Here is a 19901-nt window from a genome sequence, read left to right on the forward strand (position 1 = left end):
GTTTGTTTATTATTATTTGTTTTGTTTTCATTTCTAGTTTATTTATTTGTCTTGATTGGTTCTTACGGTTTATTTTGTCTTACAAGCAAAATCCTGATCCATACTTTATTCCAGTCGGTGGCGGTAATGCACCAGTCAGTTAGGTTGCCAACCGCCAATAAACACCAAAAAAGAAGAAGAAGAAGAACGCCTGAGGAACATGGCGAGACTTTATATGGACCAAAAACTTAATCGTGCTATGTAACTTGTCTCAAAGTTGATAAAACTACATTTTAGAGAAATATTTTCAAAACAAAGAACTTAGAAGTAACCCAAAACTGAAAACTCTTGCTGAAGAACAAACACTTTCGTATATATAGTCCTATAAAATCGGTAAGCATCTTTTATTACATGTGTTTTTACAGTTGGATTTGGACTTTAGGGACTTTACTAGGGAAAAAGAGAAAAAACTTTGGCTTTATCTATTATGAGTATACTTTGATCATTTTAAATATCCTTTGAGTTTTAATGTGAGCCAGTTAGGCCATTTTATAATGTAATTTTATTTTAAAAAGTGACTGTTTACATGCACAAAAATACCCCAGTTTTTTTCTGTTATATTCAGTACCATGTAAGCACACTGATCTAATTGCCAAAAGAAACACCAGAATATCGTGAATTGTGAATATTATCTCCTATAGATGCCCATTGGAGGGTCATACAATCTGCTGGTGTCCCGTACAACAAGTATTGTGGTGGTACAGTTATCATATGTATTACAATAGTATTTTTATATATGCAGTGGTAAATGATTGCCGTATTCATGTACCATGGCACCAGGTCCAAAGACATGGAAGAAGCATGTTCCTTTTTGTTAGTGCTGATTGTTAATGGGATGTTTAATAAAGCGTTCAAATTAAGCTCTCAATTTAATTGTGCTATATAAAAACAGGACAAGGTTTTATCAGAAGAGCTGGAGGTTTACTGTCACTGCTTTGACTGAAACGTGTCTTATCTGAAAATAGCTGATCGTGCTCATCATCACATGCTGAATAATTCAATTCAATTAAAGTTTATTTGTATAGCGCTTTTTCACGATACAAAAGCAACTTTACAGCAAATTAGGTTTCTACAATATTTAGTAGTAGCTTATCAGTGGTGACTGTCAGTTAATAAACATATGGCAGAAATGTACGGAAAAATCAATTAAAGGCGTAATCAAACAGACGATGAACACTATTAACAACAATTATTATAATTAATTAATTAATTATTATTCATAATTAATCATTCTGACTGACCAAGAGTTTGAGGAAAATGTTCTCTATTGCCATAGACTACACCTATAACAGTCATTTGAGTGCAATTAACATTATTATTCCCAGCTCTGTTTTAAGCCTTCTCTTCTTGTAGAAAGTGTCCTGGTTGGCACGTACGGAACCATTGTTCATCACTTGTGCAAGGGGAGCGTTCAACCTGCCGCACCGCTGGAGGGGCGTAGGACCGTGATGTGGTCGGAAATCAGATTTACATGAATCGTATGTTTTGTTTTCTCCGACTCTAGCTGCACAGACTTCTTTTCTTGTTGCGGGTCCAGATACTACCGCGTTCGCATATGATACAGTCTACGATCTGAAGATGAAGAAGAACACGGTGGGGAAGACGCGTCACGTCGTGGCCTGGATGAACAAAGCGGAGTACGAGCATGTGCTGGAGTATTTGTTCTCCAAAGAGCCCGCGCTGCAGAAACACGCGCTGCACAGGATCTCCGCGTGGAAGGGCAGGTACGGTGGTCAGGGATGGACCTGCTGTGAGAGTGATCTGATGTCTTGCACACAGTTTTGGAGATGTTGTGATTGCAGTTTGTTGGGTCATGTGACAACTGATGTTTCCTCTTTTGAATTACGATTTTCTTTTCTGAAAATCGGTTTGTGTCAAGCCATTTTTTTAGTCTGGTTGTTTGATGAGAGAAAGATGAAATGTAGTTGCAATAAACGCTGTAACTATAGCAGCGGAGGACTGATATTCTGTAGCGTGGAATTGAAAGAGACATGATGACGCACCATTTGACCTTTGCTTGACCAATCAGCGGAAATGGGCGTTTCATTCCCGTCCACACGTGGAAATCGAATATTAATTTTCTAACCCTGGATGTGAAAACGAAAAATCAAGGCGAATTTTTTTTTTTTTTTTTTAATACGAAAAATGGAAAAAGGTGCCGTTTTATCATGTTTCTGTTTTCAATAATAAATCAAAAAACGAATGAACGCAACGTACACGGACCGTTACTAATCGCAAATGTTCGTCATGTACCTTTAAGTCAGTAACGGACTAATGTTACAAGTTGTAAGTAATCTACCCAGCACAGGAAATGCTTACATTTTTTAAACTGTCCTAGAAATAATGTCAAAATACAGGCAGTTCGGAGGGTTCTAACAGTAGATTACTTTGGCTTTGTGCAAAATGTGATATCTTGGTTTTGGAATGAGATGTGTTTTGGGCATTATTTTTGAAGATTCACACTTACATTCAATCTATGCTGACATGGGACAGGTTAAACTAACTAGCTTATGGGTTTTCAGTGTTTTTTTTTGCTATGGACCCCCAAATATGACCTCCTAAAGTGTAAAAGGCAACAATTTATTATTGTGTGTAAAGACCAAAAATATACTTTGAACAATTAAAATTATAAATAATATTAAAATACTACTTGGAAACTATTTAGTTTCTATTGTTACATTAATCATTTTTTCTACTCGCTGTAGCACTGTTAAATCTATTGTTATCATTACATTTTTTTTACATAATTTTATTTTAATACATTTGTATTTATTTTATTCAAATTATTTATTTAATTGCTTCTTTTTTTTTTTTTTTTCTTGTTTCTGTTTTGCACTGTTTTTCTCCAAACTGCTTAGGTCTTTTTTGTGGCCCCCTGGAGATCCCTGCACCCCATTTTGAAAATGTCTGAGCTAGGGTTGGGCCGATAAACAATGCCACCATCCATCATCAATGGCTGGCAGACATCGCGATGTTGAGCAGGCATCGTAATTCTCTGCAACCCCAATAACGCCCAGTACAATGCATGCTTTACATTTCTGCACAGTTACTTCAGATAATTGAATTTTTTATTATTTTTTAAAATAATAATAACATAATGAAGTTGTTCCCAATCACAATACAGATTACATACAAAAAACAGTTCAATTTAAACAGTAAAGATTTTATTGTGCAAAATCGCCAAACAAATTATAGGCTAGATGTTTTACACAAACTAAAAACAGCAACAAAATTCAAAATTATTTTAATTAAATTAGATTAAACAGGCTGGAACATGCGGGTCAGATCGTGGGTGTTGGATAATAACTTCTGATGATGAAAATCGCGATGTTTCACTGTAGACATCATCTAATGCCAATTTGGTAGCCATCGCCCAACTCTAGTCTGAACTAATTTATAAAGACAGGTCTGGAACATTGTCCTTGATAATGCTGTCTATTGTTACAGGTTCGGACAAAGCACTCCAGTAGCTGTGGACAGTACAGCGGACCTGGTGCGTTGTCAGGTGCTGGACAGCACGGGTCAGCTGGAGGCCAATGATCTGGTGCTGCTGTATGGCATGGCACTGGTTCGGTATGTTTATCATCCATCAAGTTCACTTGAACCATACAAATCAGTACATTTGATGTTACTGGAGTAACGAGTATGATTGTGTTTCAGGTTTGTTAATCTCATCACAGAACGGCAACAGAAAAGAGTTGCTAGACCCTTACGAAGGTTAGCTGGGAATGTAAGTCACACTTCAACTCAGATGAACGTCTTTCATAATCTGCTATAACTGCAGTCTGACTACATTTTGTCTCTCTGACAGATAAATATCCCAGAGTGGGTGGTAAACCTCAGGCATGATCTGACACACCGCAGACTCCCATCACTAAAGTGGTGCCGAAAAGGTGAAAGACCACTCTTTCCTTACAGTCACTCGTGCAAACAGACTTGAACTTTTCTGTTTGCTGCATATGTCATTGTAGTGTTTAAATTTGTGCGTTGTGTTTATGTTTGTTTGTGTTCTTCAGGTTGTGGATTTGTGTTGGACTGGTTGCATCAAGAGTACTGGTCTCGCCAAATGGGCAGTCAGCTGACAGAGGACTGGAATGCTTCATCAGAAGAGGAGGATGAAGAGGAGTTTGTTAAAAAACAAGAGGAAGATCTACTCCGCAGACAGAAAGAGATCGAGGCACACAGTGAGTAGCCTTTTACGCATAAAACTCCAGTTGGACATTTGTGTCAGTAAAGGAGAGAGTAAAGGAGAGAACTTTGGGGAAGGAAAATGACAGAGACTGATGGGACTTCTACAGCTGAGAAACATGACTATTATATTACAATATAAGACAAATTGCATAAAAAATAATAAATACCTTTGTAGTGTATAAAGGGTATTTCATGTCACTTAAATGCAAAGCATTAGCTTTGTTCAGAATTTTTAAAAAGATGTAAAATACTTTAATTAATCAAGGACACCTTAAATTCAAAAGTTACAGTAAAAACATTTATAATGTAACAGAAGATGCATAATTAAAATAAATGCTATTCTTTTAAACCTTCTATTAATCAAAGAATCCTGAAAAAAAGGCATTATAGTTTCCACAAAAAAAAAAAATGTAAGCAACACCAAATCAGCATATTATAATGATTTCTGAAGGATTATGGGATACTGAAGACTGGAGTAATGGCTTCTGAAAATTCCGTTTTGCTATCACATGAGTAAATTACATTTTAAATATGTTAAAATATAAAACAGTTATTTTAAATTGTAATAATATTTCTCAGTTTTACTGTATTTTTGATCAGATAAATGCTGTCTTGATAAGCCAGAGACTTCTTTCAAAAAATATAAAAAAAATCTTAGAGACCCCAAACTTTTGAACTGTAGTATGGTTTTGAACTGTTGAATATTAGTTCTCTGTTTGTTCTCTATCTTTCAGAAAAAGTCAGAGAACTGCTCATCTCTTATGAACGAGAACAGTTTCAGGTAAGTCTGGGACGAATCTCACATTGTGTATAATATCCCAGCTTACACCAGCAGAGGGCAGTATGAGCTTGTGTTTCTGAGACAGCAGTTTAAAGGGTTACTCCACACCAAAAGGAAATTTTGTCATTAATCACTTACCCCCATGTCGTTCCAAACCCGTAAAAGCTTAGTTCGTCTTCGGAACACAATTTAAGATATTTTGGATGAAAACCGGGAGGCTTGTGACTGTCCCATTGACTGCCAAGTAAATAACACTGTCAAGGTCCAGAAAAGTATGAAAGACATCGTCAGAATAGTCCATCTGCCATCAGTGGTTCAACCGTAACATTATGAAGCGACGAGAATACTTTTTGTACACGAAGAAAACAAAAATAACAACTTTATTCAACAATTCGTCTCCTCTGTGTCTCTCCGCATCACCGTAGTGCCATTTTGGAGAATATCCGCTGAACCCAAACTGTGTATACTGTTCTGTGTCAGCCGCGACACAAGGATACGTTTTCTGCGTGTATTTACGCTTTGATTTGAACTAAAACAGCGTGTCCGTGTGGCGCAGCTGACACAGAAGAGCGTACACTGCTTGCTTTCAGTGGTTATTCTCCAAAATGGCACTACGGTGATGCAGAGACACACAGAGGGGACGAATTGTTGAATAAAGTCATTATTATTGTTTTCTTCGCGTACAAAAAGTATTCTCGTCGCTTCATAATGTTACGTTTGAACTACTGCAGTGGTTATTCTCCAAAATGGCACTACGGTGATGCAGAGACACACAGAGGGGACGAATTGTTGAATAAAGTCATTATTATTGTTTTCTTCGCGTACAAAAAGTATTCTCGTCGCTTCATAATGTTACGGTTGAACTACTGATGGCAGATGGACTATTCTGACGATGTCTTTCATACTTTTCTGGACCTTGATGGTGTTATTTACTTGGCAGTCAATGGGACAGTCACAAGCCTCCCGGTTTTCATCCAAAATATCTTAAATTGTGTTCCGAAGACGAACGAAGCTTTTACGGGTTTGGAACGACATGCGGGTAAGTGATTAATGACAATTTTCATTTTGGGGTGGAGTAACCCTTTAATAACATCAGATGACAAGTGTTGGAATTGTTCCTCATGCACCGAGAACCTGTGCCTATATATGCCTATTTCACTACTATATAGTATCCAAAAAGTATTTCAAATGAGTAGTATGTCTGAATACACTGTATTCATAAAACACTCGGTGAAACTTGGGTGTTTTTGGTATGTGTATAAAACTGTCTTGTGGGTCTGTGGGATAGACACAAGCTAAAAACATGTAGTGGTGTTTGGTAAGGAATGGATGTTTCTGTTATTAATGCAAGCCGTTTCAAGTTGTTGATCATGTTGTGCCCATTGTTTTTGGTGTGTTTGGCAGACGTACGAAGAGCTGGCAAAGCAGGGAGGGCAGCGTGGCATGTGGCCGGATGCCAGCGCTGATCTCAGCTGGATCCTGACGCAGATCAAACACTTCGCCACAGAGGCCAGGTGTGTGCATGTGTTCAACTGAGCAAGACTTTATTTCTGATATGGTAAAGAGTATGTGTCTCATTGCCATCTGTTCTGTCTGTGTTACAGAGACATCCTTGTTGATGTTTTACTTCAGGATGGATTCCTTATTCCCACCGCAGAACAACTGGAGTCTTTGGATATTGACCCCTCAGGTACAAATGCACGAGATTTTGTTTAGAACGCAGGAAAGCATGAAGGAATTAGCTCTCATAAAATAAATTTACCTCTCTCCCTCTTTCTCTGTAGAGGACTCTGTCGACATGTTCGCCCCATGTCTTCCTCGAGTGTTTTTGCACTTCTGGTTGCCATGTTTGAAGGTCTTGAATTCATCCATCTTTATAAATCTGATCCTTGACAAACTGTTCGCCGAGCTCTCGAATGAGCCATCCAGTCACAGAACTTACTACATCGCCTCCTGGATCTCTGAAATTTTACTCTGCAATAGCAAAAGTATGAATCTGAGACGTCTTCTGGGTCTCTGTGGTAATATATATTATACAGTGGCCTTTAAAAAGTATTTGGACACTTAAAGGGATAGTTCACCCAAAAATGAAAATTCTATCATATACTGACTGACCCTCAAGTTGTTCCAAGCCTGTATGAATTTCTTCTGCTGAACACAAAAGAAGAAACTTTGAAGAATGCGAGTCCCTGTTGACTTGTTACTTGATATTTTTTTTCCATATTATAGAAGTCAATGGGGACAGCAACACATTAAAAGGGTATGAATGCCGTTTTGAAAATCTTTCGTCCTGTCATATTCATTAATTTTATTACATTTTAGTCTACGAAAATAGATGTTTTTATTTTATAAAGTACTCCATTAAACCAACTTCTGATATATTGATTTAAACATCTATCATCATTTAACAAAAATGTTAAAACTTTCCTTGGTGTGAAAATCTTCTCTCTTAAAATAATCCAAAGAAAGTGTCCAAAAACTTTTTGCCATATTTTTAATGTTTTTTTTTTTTTATCTATTTTATTATTTAAATATATGTGTGTGTGTGTGTACACGCTTAGTAAATGAAACCCATAGTTTTTAAAATGCACTGTGTTAAACTTCTAAACTTCTTTTAACAAAGTCTATGTGTGTGGCAGGTGAATTAAAGGCTCACAAGCGACTAAAAATATCCAAGGAAAGGATCTTCATGAACAGATTACAGTTTCCATGGCAGAATCTGATTTCTGCATGTGTGAACGCACCATGCCCAGCTACACCGTTTCTTCTGCGACAGTGAGTAAACGTGCACACATATTTACACATACAGTGTGGGTGAAAGTAGCTAATCTAATTTTACTTCTTGCCTTTTAAGGATTTTGAGTGACATGGACCAGCCCCTCCCACATGACGCCCAGCAGAACCTGCTTCAGCTCTGCAGCATTTACACACAGGGTCACCATGGAAACTCATCCCCCGGACCCTCAGACCCAGCTCAGCCTGTGTACACCCTACAAAACCTTCAGGAGAGACTCAAGAGTAACGCGTCACAGAACAGAGACACCTCATCTAACCACACCCCTGGATCTGTGCAGGCTCCGCCCACAGAGGAGCTCCAGGAAAAGCTAAGCGCAGAAACTGTACAAGAGAGAAACTTTGCATTACGGGGATCTGCATGGAGCGTGTGCACAGGTAACACTCACACAACCTCACCTGCTTTTTTTGTTAAGTATTTCATTTTCTTATATGAATTATATTTACTATTAATTTGTTAATTCTTGTTCAGTGAGGTCAATTGTATGAGGTTGATTGAATCCACTAACTCACAAGTGAGTTCAAATTTCAAGTCATTAAAAAGAACCAGTTCATAGGAGTCATTTGTTTATGAAATATTGCATACATATACATTTTCCCACCTATTGCTAACAATGGCTAGATTTTAAATTGACACTATATAGATAACACAGTGTACATTCTACCTTCCAATCTAACTTTAAAACAATTATAAAACATTTTTATTAATTGAAATAAAATTAAATGTTAAATTAACATTTCTGCTTATTTTATAATGGTTTGTTGCCAAGCAACATTTTTAATTACATTTAAAGTACTAAGATTAATAAAACTAAAACTGAAATACAAAATAAAACTAAATAGAATTATTAAAATAGTAAAAATCATAAAAACAAATAAGAATATTATTCAAATTAAAATGAAATTTAAAAAAAAAAATTCTAAAAACTATAATAGCATATAAATAATGCCAAATTAACACTGCAGTTAGTTTACAGATTGCCTTGTGTTTATGAAATGTGATGTTTGTGCTGCAGCATGTCTGCAGTTTATTAGAAATAAATGAAATGCTTCCACATTTGTTACTTGAATAATACATTTATTCATAAATTTAGACCATCTGCACACTTCCAGTCATTTCACATGGGGGACAGTCTGTTTCCATGACCCCAAATACTAGGATGAATTAGCACAAGTAATGTCAACTGGTGTTTAATGTGATTGAAGAGTGACATCTCAAAGCCCCACCCTTCTATCATCTGGCCAATCACTGATGAGGACTGAGGGCACCTCATTTTGCTCCTCAAGCAACTGTAGTTGGTAAATTAGTAGTAAATCCTGAGATGGTTTTAAATGATTTGGTTGCAGTTCTTAACTCTGATGTTTTTGTGTCCAATCAGATAAAGTCCCCTGGAAACAGTATCCGCTAGGAAAGGTTCCAGGACAACCAGAGGACCCCTCCTGTTTGATGGTGGAGTGTTATTCTACATTTACTGTGTTTGACCAGCAGGTAGAGCTAGATCAACTCCCCCGGCACCATGGCAACAGGAGGTGAGAGGAGTTAGAAACTTTAGAAGTTAGGAACATTTAGTTAATATGTTGTAATATGATTTTCATAAAAATGAATCTTTATCCACAGTGTTCCCCTTCAGAGCAGAGCCAGTGGATCAGATGGGCCGCTTTGGACTCATAGTGATTTGAGCAAACTCAAAGCTGGACTCAAGCTGTTCTAACACACACTCAGATACTCAGCGGCCATAAGATATTGAGCAACCGACCCTGAACTATGAACCCTATGATGTTAAAGACAAACATTTGAGGCCCAAGCTGGACTGAGGCTCTTCTAGACACACACACATTAAACATTAAGCCGTTTTTCTTTTATAGTTCGTGTCCATCTTTGTTAGAAGGAATATCGGTTGTCTGTCTCACTCTAGTGTTATAAGTTACGGTCCAGGCTACAGTTTGATCGGCTCAGCTCAGTCCTTCAGCTCTTGGCATCTGTTCAAACCATCCAGAAGTGAAACTCCCATGAGCAATGTCTCACGAGGTTCTAATGAAGAAGTAGGTGCTGTTTGAGAAATGTTGTAAATTACATGACATTATTTTTGAAGACAAAGTTGCCAAATAAACTTCATTTTGTATTGTGTACTCATCTGTTACATCTTTTTTTTTTCTTCTGTTTCTTGAGGTCCAGGTTTGTTGCACTGGAGTTATATTATTGAACATGCTGTTCATGTTAAACCTCCATGTAAATTACTTCCGTTAAGAGTGACTGAACATCCTTTAATATCAGCTTCTTTGCAAAGACCTGCTACATTCTGGTAATCTGTTCTGAAATGGGCTGCAATCCCAAAACCAGTAGCGGCACAATTTTGTGGTCTTATCCCACATCTGATTGTTATAGTCACTTATATACAGTGGCCCCAAAATGTATTTGAACACTTAAAAATGCATACTACCGTTCAAAAGTTTTGGTGAATGGGAAAATATTTATTTTGCAAGGATGCATTAAACTGAGTGACAGTAAATATATTTGTTACGAAAGATTTCAAACAAAAGCTGTTCTTTTCAACTTATGAAATAATAAAAAATAAAAAAAATATGGTTTCTACAAAAAAAAATCTTGTAGCACAACTGATTTCAACATTGATAACGTTTCTTGAGCACCCAATCAGTATATTAGAATAATTTCTGAAGGACCACGTTACACTGAAGACTGGAGTAATGGCTGCTAAAATTCAGCTTTGCCATCACAGGAATAAATTATATTTTAAAATGTATTGAAATGTTTATTTTTAAACTGTAATATTTCACAATATTAAATTTTTTTATGAAATAAATGCAGCCTTTGTGAGCATAAGATACTCATTTAAAAAGCATTCAAAATGTTTACCATCACCACTTGGTTTAACATTTTGTATCTAATACAATTGAACACTTACATTTTAAGGGACTAAAGTGTGAGTGTTGGGGCCTCTGTACTAACTGAATAATTGTATCTTGCTCTGGTGTTTTGCAATATCTTACTATCTTACTTCCTCTGTATGACTTCATTCCATTTTGCTATCTACAGTCAAACAAGCAACCAATAGGAACACAGGCATGATAACAGTTAACCAAATAGAGTCTGGCTTTATTGAGAGGAACAAACACCTTTTGTCATTGAGACTTACATTTTGTTTGAGTCCACAGACCCAAAGCGTTATAAAGGTTTTCCACCCTATTTCACTTTCTTCTTTTTTTTCTGGTTCATGTTTTTGTCATACTGAAAACAAGTTTAAAAGCAACGTTTCATTCAGTAGAGAGTAAAACATACTATTGTATGTCATCTTCATCACAGCACGAGACTCAAAAGTGTTAAGACCACTCAGTCAACCTAAGAAGGCGAAAAAAAAAACCACAATACAATACAAAGGGGGGGAATGTTAAATGAACCAAACTCGAATTTAAGAACACGTTTTCACGATCATCCACGCTACTTCACAATGCAGTTTTATAAGAGCAAACATCGAAGATAATGTCTTTCATAAAGGAGCTGAAATAATAATAATACATCTGTTTGTTCCTGAGAATCAATCGGTTGGTGAGAGTGTTTGTTTGAGCGAGTAATAGCTGGTGTATTCAATATTGAAAACATACATGTAAATGTACAGATTAAATCAGCTCTGCAACCAGCGATGGGAAGAAACATCTCTTCTGACAGTTTGAAATGCCCGTTTGCTTTATTTTTTTTACGTTTTTCTCCTTTGGGCATGTCCGGTTGTCCTGTAGTTTCTTCTCGGACATTCTAGTCAAGCTTAATCAGAATAAATGGCAGTTCGTGCAATTAAATCAGGTTGTCCATTCAGACACCAGTAGAGAGCTGAAACCAACAAAACTCATCTTCTCATTAGCACTTCCGCTTATGAGAATAGAAAAAACAAGCAAGAAGCGCAAGTAGTAACCAAAGTAGTTAAACTGTAAGGCAGGTTACGAGGTGAGTGTTCATGTGTTTGTGTAGACATCTTTCAGTACGACACTCAAATAAAGCTCACATTTTACTCATGAGAGAATGTGCGCGTGTGGCGTCAACTTCATTTGCCCAAACTCACCTACTTGCTAAATAAAAAAATCAAAATAAAAAACATTGTGCAAATTCCATCCTATTAAAGTCTCATCTTCAACCTGGAACCTCCATGACTTTACTGTAGAAGGTAAACTATGTTACAGGTGAAACAGCAGTGAATTTACCATAAATTCACACCAGCGCACACAATAGTCAACATTTTACGTTATATCAGTACTAATGATAGCATGTGATCAGCTGACTGCGGTTGTCAAGGCAACCCGTCGAGTCTTAAGTGTGTGTATGAGAGATCCTGCACGGATAAGCTGGTAGAGTGTCTTTATGTATGTGAAATGCACTAATACTGTGCAAATACAAGAGGATTGACATTAATTTTCAATATTTACAAAGAGGAAAAATATATTAGGAGTACACAGATTGTGTCAGAATGTGTCTCTCCTGAATCTATACCTTTAACAGAGAGAGACTGAATGATGATAAATAAAGCCACGCCCTAAAAATCAGTCAAACAGATATGAAACAGGGTTGGGTGTGTGGCTTCAGTCAAACAGATATGAAGTTCAGTTCCACTGAGGTAAACTATCACTTTCCAAAATAACCATCAAACAGCAAATTTCAAGGCATGGAAAAGTAAAGGAGGAACGAGAGGAGAGAGATTAGCTGGTTCAGGTGTGTTTGATTAGAGTTGGAGCTAAACTCTGAAGGAAAGTGACCTGGAAGGGCCAAGTTTGCCCACCCCTGCTCTAGAAACACCTCCTTCAGGATTTTTTGCTCCTAGGTTCGGAGGAGAAGGAGAAATGGAGAAACCCAACCGTAAAAACATTTCCATCTCAAACAAAAATAGAAATTTAGGCCTGAAACATACGCTGTGTAAGTACATGAATGATGCTAAAGGTGCAGTCACATTAGCGAAAGTTTGTGGGCAAAAAATGTCTATTGTCAGTCTACGTGACCAACTTGAACCAGTTGCGAAATCTCTGTGGGGAAATCTATTGCCCTCAAGTAAATTCCCAATCCTGTGGATTCCTATTTAAATGGCTGCATTTAGCCTGCAAAAATTAGCCAAACATTAAATGTGACCACACCTTAACACTTCTAGCTGGATTTCACGTCATTGCATTCCAAAATATGTCACAATTCATAACACAACAGAACTGCAACTCTGACACAATTTGTACGATAGCAGGCAATAGTAAACGCACAATTATTAGAGCATAACATTTTTAAAAATATTTTTTTTAAATAATAATTTTATAGTACATTTTTTGACAGTTCTAGATTTTCTGAAATTCCCATTCCCATTCAGTGTGAAATGGGATATTTTATCATTTGCTGTCTTTGATGTCAGTTCAAGACGGACGCTAGGGAAGGATTTAGGAATGTGAACATTCTTGTGATGCTATTAGCCAATAAAGTTTTCATGATGTCATTGATCAAGCATTAGTGTCTACAATTATGTACTTGCATAAATATGTTTCTGGCCTAAAATGTGTAAATAATCATTAAAAAAAAACATTTTAAAATATTTTTGAACAAAAAAAAAAAATCAGAGATTGTAAAAAGAAAAGAAAAAATAATTAATGGCTTTCTGGAAGAACCTTGTTGAAAAATAAAACTAAAGGGAAGGAGAACCGTCCATGTTCGTATTAGAGAGCTGAGAGGTTGGGTTTCATGTCCAAGTCGAAGCAGGGTCAGGGGCGGTAGAGAGGCAGCAAGCGAACTGTCAGCCAAATGTCAGAAACAACCCAACAACAGCCTGGTGTTCCGTGTGTGTGTCGCACAGGAAGAGACAGGTAGGCAGTGTGTCACACCTTCCCATGAGCAGTAACGGGGCCCTACGGGGCCACTCCTGTGCTCATGAAAAAAAATGAAGGAGCAATTTAAGTCTCTTTTTAAAACACCCAGAGCATCTCTGGACCAATAACATTCACGCTCTCCTGAAAATATGTTAACTTACAGGGCGGAGCAGATGAAATGGGGTGGTCTCTCGGCATCAATCAGGAAATAGATGCTGTACAAGAGCATTTTGCCGAAGAGACGCATTCTCCTCCCCAGTTTGTGAACACTTGAGCATAGTTATCGACTAATGAGCCAAACGTGAGCGGCGCTCTCTGTCAAGCATAGTGCTAACATGCTGTCTGGGAGAGATTTACTGAAGCCCATGCTTACTCAAACATCTCTCTTAAAATCTACAATACAACAACAACATTTAGCAAACACATATGAATAATATCTTCTCCAACTAGATATACCTAGTGCTTTCAGATCAGGAAAATGTACACTGATTTTCTGTTTAGCTCAATCTTTTAAAATGGCTTCGTAAATACGTATCCGTGCATGTGTGCGAACAGACGTTGCAGGGCCGGTTTGCAGTTACAGCCCAGCCAATTAAAAAGTCTGAACTGCAGCACGGCAGAATCTAAATCTTTCTGTCCCAGTGCTCGCTTCTATAAAACAAATGCAAAACAGCGACCTCCACAACTATTAAGTACTATTCACATTAATGTGTGGTGAGGTCGCTCCGATGTAAGGCCATAAAAGTTCAAAGGTCATGCTTTGAGGTACGCAAGCGTTCATTCCTCTTTCCAAAATCACACATCAAGTCATCACGCACACCAAAAAAACCACACTACGGTGTCACGTCATATTTACACGCAAATGCAAGTGAATACACATATACATACACAATACTATTCATATTGTGCAGGATCATTTCTGATCGGTTTTACCAAAGAGATTTCTCTCATGTAACTCTTTTTCAAAGGATAAATGTTATCATCACCAACGAAATAACACATTCTCAAGATCTGCCATCAAACTGGCAGGCAGTTGCTCTCTCAATGTGGATACACTTTTGAGTCGGCTTTATGAACAACCTTAAGAACTTTTTGGCCCATCTCAGGAGCTAAACGGTGGAGAAAGCAGGACTTTTTTATGAGGGATCTCACGTTTCTATGCTAAACTTTTCAAGGTACAAGATCCAGGCTCCCATATGGCTTAACAGATTACATAATAACCAATGCAGCATCAATGCTATCATGCTAGCCAACCTCCTAATGGATCCAATCCAATCATAATTACATATGGGGGCTGGCTGTTTCTTCAGAGTGAAACAAAAATACGAAATTCTCAAGGCGTCCAATTTCTCATTCACTAGGATATCTAAATATTGTGGTGTTGTAGTTAGCAGCCTTTTGTGATGTGCTTAATGGCAAGAGCGCAGTTTAGTGACGATGACGGCAGCCAGCTGCTGGGGATCGGTCATGTGAGGGTTCTCCTCCATGACCAAATGGACCACATATGCCGGGAAGATGTTACAGAGGTTTCGGTAGGTTTGAAACTGGTGTTCTGGAATAGGGTGCCGCTCTTGGGGTTCCTCCACTGGCCCACGAGCAGTGGGCGGTGGAGGCGGCACACTATCCCACGGGGACCTCCAGATCTGCTCCATCTTCTCGGGCATGCTGCGGACCATCACCCTTTCACAGCAAGGCATAAGGCCTCCCGTTAATCCATAGCTTCCATAACTGTAGGGCTCATTACCACACGGCAAAGGGTCCCAGCTGGCATGCTGCTCTCGGCAAAGAGGAGGTCTCCTTTGGCGCAGCGGGTTGCTCTCGTAGAGCCGTGAGTCAGAGATGCTGTCCATTCGAGTCATGCCTAAGGATCGACCGTGCTGTGAGGGGCTGGCAGAAGGCAACATGTTCTGGGAGAGAGGAGGGTAGTCTCCTGGGCAGCTGGATCGAGCGCCAACAACTGGGTGTTGGGTGTGTGGCGCAAGGTGGGCGGAGGACTGCTTTCGAGGACCCGGTTTGGGTTCATCCGTTCCATAGCTCTGCACACGTGTCAAGGCCTCATGGTGGAAACCGTGAGCAAAGGCTTGAAAGCGCGTTTGCGCCGAAGGTTGCATCTGGGTCTGCGAAGGTGGCCCTTTCATGCTGTCGTCCAGGCTGCCCTCCAATGAGTTGAGGTACATCTCTCCACTGTAGGACGAGAAGGAGTCTGACGAATGGCTTCGGCCAGGTTCTGGGCACATGCTGGCTCTGCCAGGATATCCTCCACCAACCCCTACAGGCTCTGGCTGTTCAAGACTGCAGAAACTGTCTTGGAGGCTCATGGTGGAGAAGTCACTGAGCATGGAATAGTAGCCATGGTCGCTTACCACAGAGTCGTACTTGGGGAATGGCTCACCGTAAGCCACAGATGCGCCCTGGCTATTGGTGACTAGGATGGGGGGATACTGGACGCTGCCTGCGTGTTCAAGCGAGCTGTGGGTAAATTGCAGAGACCCTGGAACAGGGCTGCTTGCTGAGCGTGTGTTTAGAGCGCCTGCTGCGTGGCTTTTCGTCAGTGGCATAGTTGGAACGCTAAGCGCTGAAACTAAAGACGGTACAGAACTGGCCTCAGCCTTCCGCAATGGACAGAGTCTCTCTTCTTGCTCACATGCAACTGACCGGATACTGGGGTCAGACTGGCGCTTGGGTGCCACTCGCTTTGCCTCTGAGCTACTGTCTCCCTTGGCAGCAGAACCAGAGGTCCCACATTTGGCAAGTGCCCCCTCGCTCATTGTCTTTACGGCAGAGAGTTTGGCAAAGGCTCTGAGCTCATCTGCAACAGCCCGTTGTGGTTGGTTGGCTCTTTCTGGGTGGTAATACTTGCACTTATGGCCGTACGTGCACTTCTTACCTGTGATAAAACCAATAGTGGTGGTTGAGACAAAAAAAGTTACTTCTGTGTTTTTTAAAATGGTAGCACTGATTCTTTTTTAAAATAACAGTATACTGAAAATTATTTTTAAAAATCCAACTGGAAAATCCATAGTTTGACAGTGCATGAAAAACGTATCAAATATATTTATCTTCTTTTATATTACAGTGTTGATACAGCAAAAATGGATATTTGTAATATGCTGTGATGTTCTGGAATAAAGACATAAATTAATTTCCTACTTTTGCTGTACTGACCATAAGGACACGGCTGCTTCTTGTGCTCTGGAACCACTGGTCGTTTACGGAGAAAATTTTCCAGACTGGGTCCGTGTCTCCCTAAAGGATCATCAGGAGGCATGAACCTACAAATCAATCCAACAGACACAAATAAGCACAACTCTATGATAGGAATAATGATTTAAATCTAAAATGTATTTAAATATGAACGTTATTCTTATTTATATTATAAATATGAGATTTTAAGAATGTTATACATTATACAGAAGTATGGTAGAATATTTCTGTCCTAAATTGTTTCTTGTGGCCATTATGCAAATATTAAAATAAAGTGAAACTGGAGCACTCTGCATTCACAATGTATGTTAAAGCATCATTAATCGTTTTGTGATGTGAACCACCACAGATGGTGTATGTGCATGACAAAAGTATTTATACTGAACTACGTACTGCATCAGCAAATGAGACAAAAATGCCCATTTATGGCATTTCTATATTCACTTAAAATTACTTTTTTTGGGATAGCAGTGTGGCTTAAATCACATATAACTGGGAACAGGCATACACAACAGGCCTAATCATGGGACCTCATCATTGGAAATCAAACTTAAGCAAATAAATCGGTAAATTAATTAAAGCTTATTTACAAATAGAACAACTGACTATAGAGTTGAAACAAATGACAGAGCAATAAAAAGTGAAAGAAGAAAAAGAGAGAGAGGAACGCCATACGGGTGGCAAGGGTGGTAAGCAGAAGACAATTTAGTGAGATAGAAAACCCCGTCACCACGGTAACTGTGTGCGAGCATACTTGTCATTGACGAAGCTGTACATGAGGAGTCGTTCCTCAATAAATTTCTTCCACTCCGGTTTCTCATTCTGCAAGTCTCGGTAGTTATCGTTGGACACAATGATCCCGTCTGAGTCGCAGGCCAGCTTGACGATAAAACGGTCATCGTAGCAAACCACTCGCCGGCCTTGGACTCTGCGAGACGGTGTGAAGACAAGGATCTTTTCCTTCTCCAATTTCCGTAGGATCTCCTGATCTGAGGACGAGGGTGACATCACACATCATCACTTCCTGTGACCTCATGCACAGACATACGCAAACTTGTATAAACATCACAGCACAGATGGACGATCTCACTGGACACATGGAGGCTCCTCAGAGAAGTTAATGCAGGCAAATAAAAATGGCTTTTGATGGTAACACACACAGTGAAAAGATCTACTGTATCTAACAACATACAGAAAGGGTCAAAAGTCTAACCTATTTTAAGCCTGAAAATAAACACAACATTTTGGCATTTTAAACATTTGTAAATAAAGAAACATTATGAAATATAACGATTAATAATACTTCTAGGTCAATAATCAAAGGTGTGAATCTGTGACACTGATCATGTGAACTTTGTAAAACAAAAAAAAGGTCATTTTTGTTTGTCTCGGCTGAAGCACAAGACGCAATTTGGATCATTCTCAAATCCTGATTGAGAATATGATTCATCAGGTTTTACACAAATTTGTGGAGTTCATGCAGCTTTAATCAAAAGAAGGATGAACAATACTAATAAATTCAGAAAATAATTTTCAATTCAACTTTTCCCTCAAATTGATATATTTAATAATATATACATTAAATTAATATTAACATAGAAGCAATTTATTTGGTGGTCTCAGATTTTTAGACCAATTGGATATACACAGACACATACTCGCACTTCAGGGAAGTGTTAACTCATCACAGAAACATCATTTTCTGGAAGGTTTTTTTTTTTTTTTTTTCATTTTTGAGGTACCTTTGATTGGTGCATCAGGTCTCGACTGTTCTTTCCTCCATGCTGGGACAAAAACTGTGATGTCTTTGTGGCCCTTCTCCAGGAACCAATCAACAGCCAGTTGAATGCCCAGGCATGAGAACACCTCTTTGTTTCCATGGCTACAAAATAATATTACCAACATCAAATTACACACACACGCATACACACTCAATTCTCTCACTGATTGGACATTTCTCAATACTAAAAGCATTTCAAAACAGGAACATCAAGATTGCTTCACCAAAAGACTTCCTGCAACAATGTAAATTCCAGAAGTAAACAACAATAGTGAGAATCTGATGACTCTAGTTCACAGTTCCCCAGGTTGTGAGTAATTCTCTCATCAACATGTTATCAGTCCAGAGCCTTTAAGTCAGCATGAAATTAAAACTGACAAGGGATGCACAATATATCAGCACCAAATCAGTAATCATCCAATATGATTGTGTAATTTATTGGTATTGGTCGATGTTTGTTGTTTGTTATCTAATTGTGCATGCTTCATTTCTTCTATTTTTACATTTAGATTACCTTTGCCATCATCTAACGCTCAAATAAAGGGAAACTCTAAAAACACTAATAATTTAACCCTAAAAGGGGCAACGTATCCTGGGGGATACAGACATTTGAGAATCTCTGGGGAGAAGCAGAGAAAGCGTAGGTCTCATTTCTTGTTGTGAATATTTAGATGAGGTGACTTGTTTCTCCATTCTGTTTAGCTCACGGGCAGCATTTAAACCTGCATGGCCACCAGTAGTGGGAAATCTACTCACCCTCCAATAAAAGTTGATCTATTTCACATATTTACACACGTTGGAAGGGACTTACCTGTTTAAAAAGCTGTTGTTCAGCATTAGCTTATTAGGTTTACATTGAAATGTTATAAATTAAATGCTTATATTTTTTGTAATCTGTCTCTAAATGTTTGTATCTCAGGGGATACGTTGCCCTTTCAGGGGTATAAATCAAGATATAAAACATACATATAGACATACATATAAACATACATATATTGTGGCTTGTGTTTTAGAAAATCAAACCTTTTTGTAATCTTGACAAAACACATATCTTTGGAAAGGCCTGACAGTCAAGATTCCATATTTGGTGACTATTTTGTAATAGATGTGATATTGTGACAGAAAATGATTAATTTGTGACAGAAAACTGCATTAGAAAAATTCAAAAGAGTTTGGGTGTAATCCAGTGGTTATTTTTGGTATAGTGCCCAAAGAAAATCTCACAGGAACCACAATTTTTGTGATATCAACTTCAAATTTGGAACATAA

The 19901-nt window shown here is 38.4% G+C and overlaps 2 protein-coding genes across 5 annotated transcripts in view; one reads left to right on the forward strand and one right to left on the reverse strand.

Annotated features, from left to right (window-relative positions):
- Nucleotides 1-152: 152 nt before the first annotated feature.
- On the forward strand, nucleotides 153-10204 carry las1l (LAS1 like ribosome biogenesis factor). Of its 3 annotated transcripts, none has more exons than XM_016453398.1 (14): nucleotides 153-372; nucleotides 1544-1763; nucleotides 3487-3612; nucleotides 3700-3769; nucleotides 3851-3932; nucleotides 4056-4223; nucleotides 4965-5011; nucleotides 6416-6525; nucleotides 6616-6701; nucleotides 6796-6999; nucleotides 7651-7786; nucleotides 7866-8182; nucleotides 9184-9334; nucleotides 9423-10204. In XM_016453398.1, the coding sequence occupies exons 2-14, from the start codon at nucleotides 1618-1620 to the stop codon at nucleotides 9514-9516; spliced, it is 1737 nt and encodes a 578-aa protein (XP_016308884.1). In that variant the 5' UTR covers nucleotides 153-372; nucleotides 1544-1617; the 3' UTR covers nucleotides 9517-10204. The 3 variants fall into 3 exon arrangements, with proteins under 3 accessions (XP_016308884.1, XP_016308885.1, XP_016308883.1); XM_016453399.1 differs by lacking the exon at nucleotides 153-372 and adding an exon at nucleotides 1363-1492 and having other exon boundaries at nucleotides 1577-1763; XM_016453397.1 differs by lacking the exon at nucleotides 153-372 and having other exon boundaries at nucleotides 1363-1763.
- Nucleotides 10205-13439: 3235 nt separating this feature from the next.
- LOC107663225 (probable ribonuclease ZC3H12B) overlaps nucleotides 13440-19901 on the reverse strand; it is a 28160-nt gene continuing 21698 nt past the window's right edge. Inside the window, exons 3-6 of one of the 2 annotated variants that reach the window (XM_016453402.1) lie at nucleotides 18595-18734; nucleotides 17607-17841; nucleotides 16814-16920; nucleotides 13440-16535 (exon numbers count right to left, since the gene is read on the reverse strand). In XM_016453402.1, coding sequence (XP_016308888.1) covers nucleotides 15058-16535; nucleotides 16814-16920; nucleotides 17607-17841; nucleotides 18595-18734 — 1960 coding nt within the window. In that variant the 3' untranslated portion in view covers nucleotides 13440-15057. Of the gene's footprint in view, nucleotides 16536-16798; nucleotides 16921-17606; nucleotides 17842-18594; nucleotides 18735-19901 lie in introns of both variants that reach the window. The other variant, XM_016453401.1, reaches the window with a different exon arrangement.

The sequence above is a fragment of the Sinocyclocheilus anshuiensis genome, unplaced genomic scaffold, assembly GCF_001515605.1.
Source record: "Sinocyclocheilus anshuiensis isolate Anshui unplaced genomic scaffold, SAMN03320099.WGS_v1.1 scaffold1301, whole genome shotgun sequence".
Classification (NCBI taxonomy): Eukaryota; Metazoa; Chordata; class Actinopteri; order Cypriniformes; family Cyprinidae; genus Sinocyclocheilus; species Sinocyclocheilus anshuiensis.

Excerpts from the sequence above, each read along its gene's own strand:
- las1l (XM_016453398.1), top strand. The coding sequence starts at position 1,618 with ATGAAGAAGAACACGGTGGGGAAGACGCGTCACGTCGTGGCCTGGATG. Across the intron at positions 3,613-3,699 it reads TATGGCATGGCACTGGTTCG|GTTTGTTAATCTCATCACAG; the intron begins GTATGTTTATCA and ends ATTGTGTTTCAG. Across the intron at positions 6,526-6,615 it reads CACTTCGCCACAGAGGCCAG|AGACATCCTTGTTGATGTTT; the intron begins GTGTGTGCATGT and ends TCTGTGTTACAG.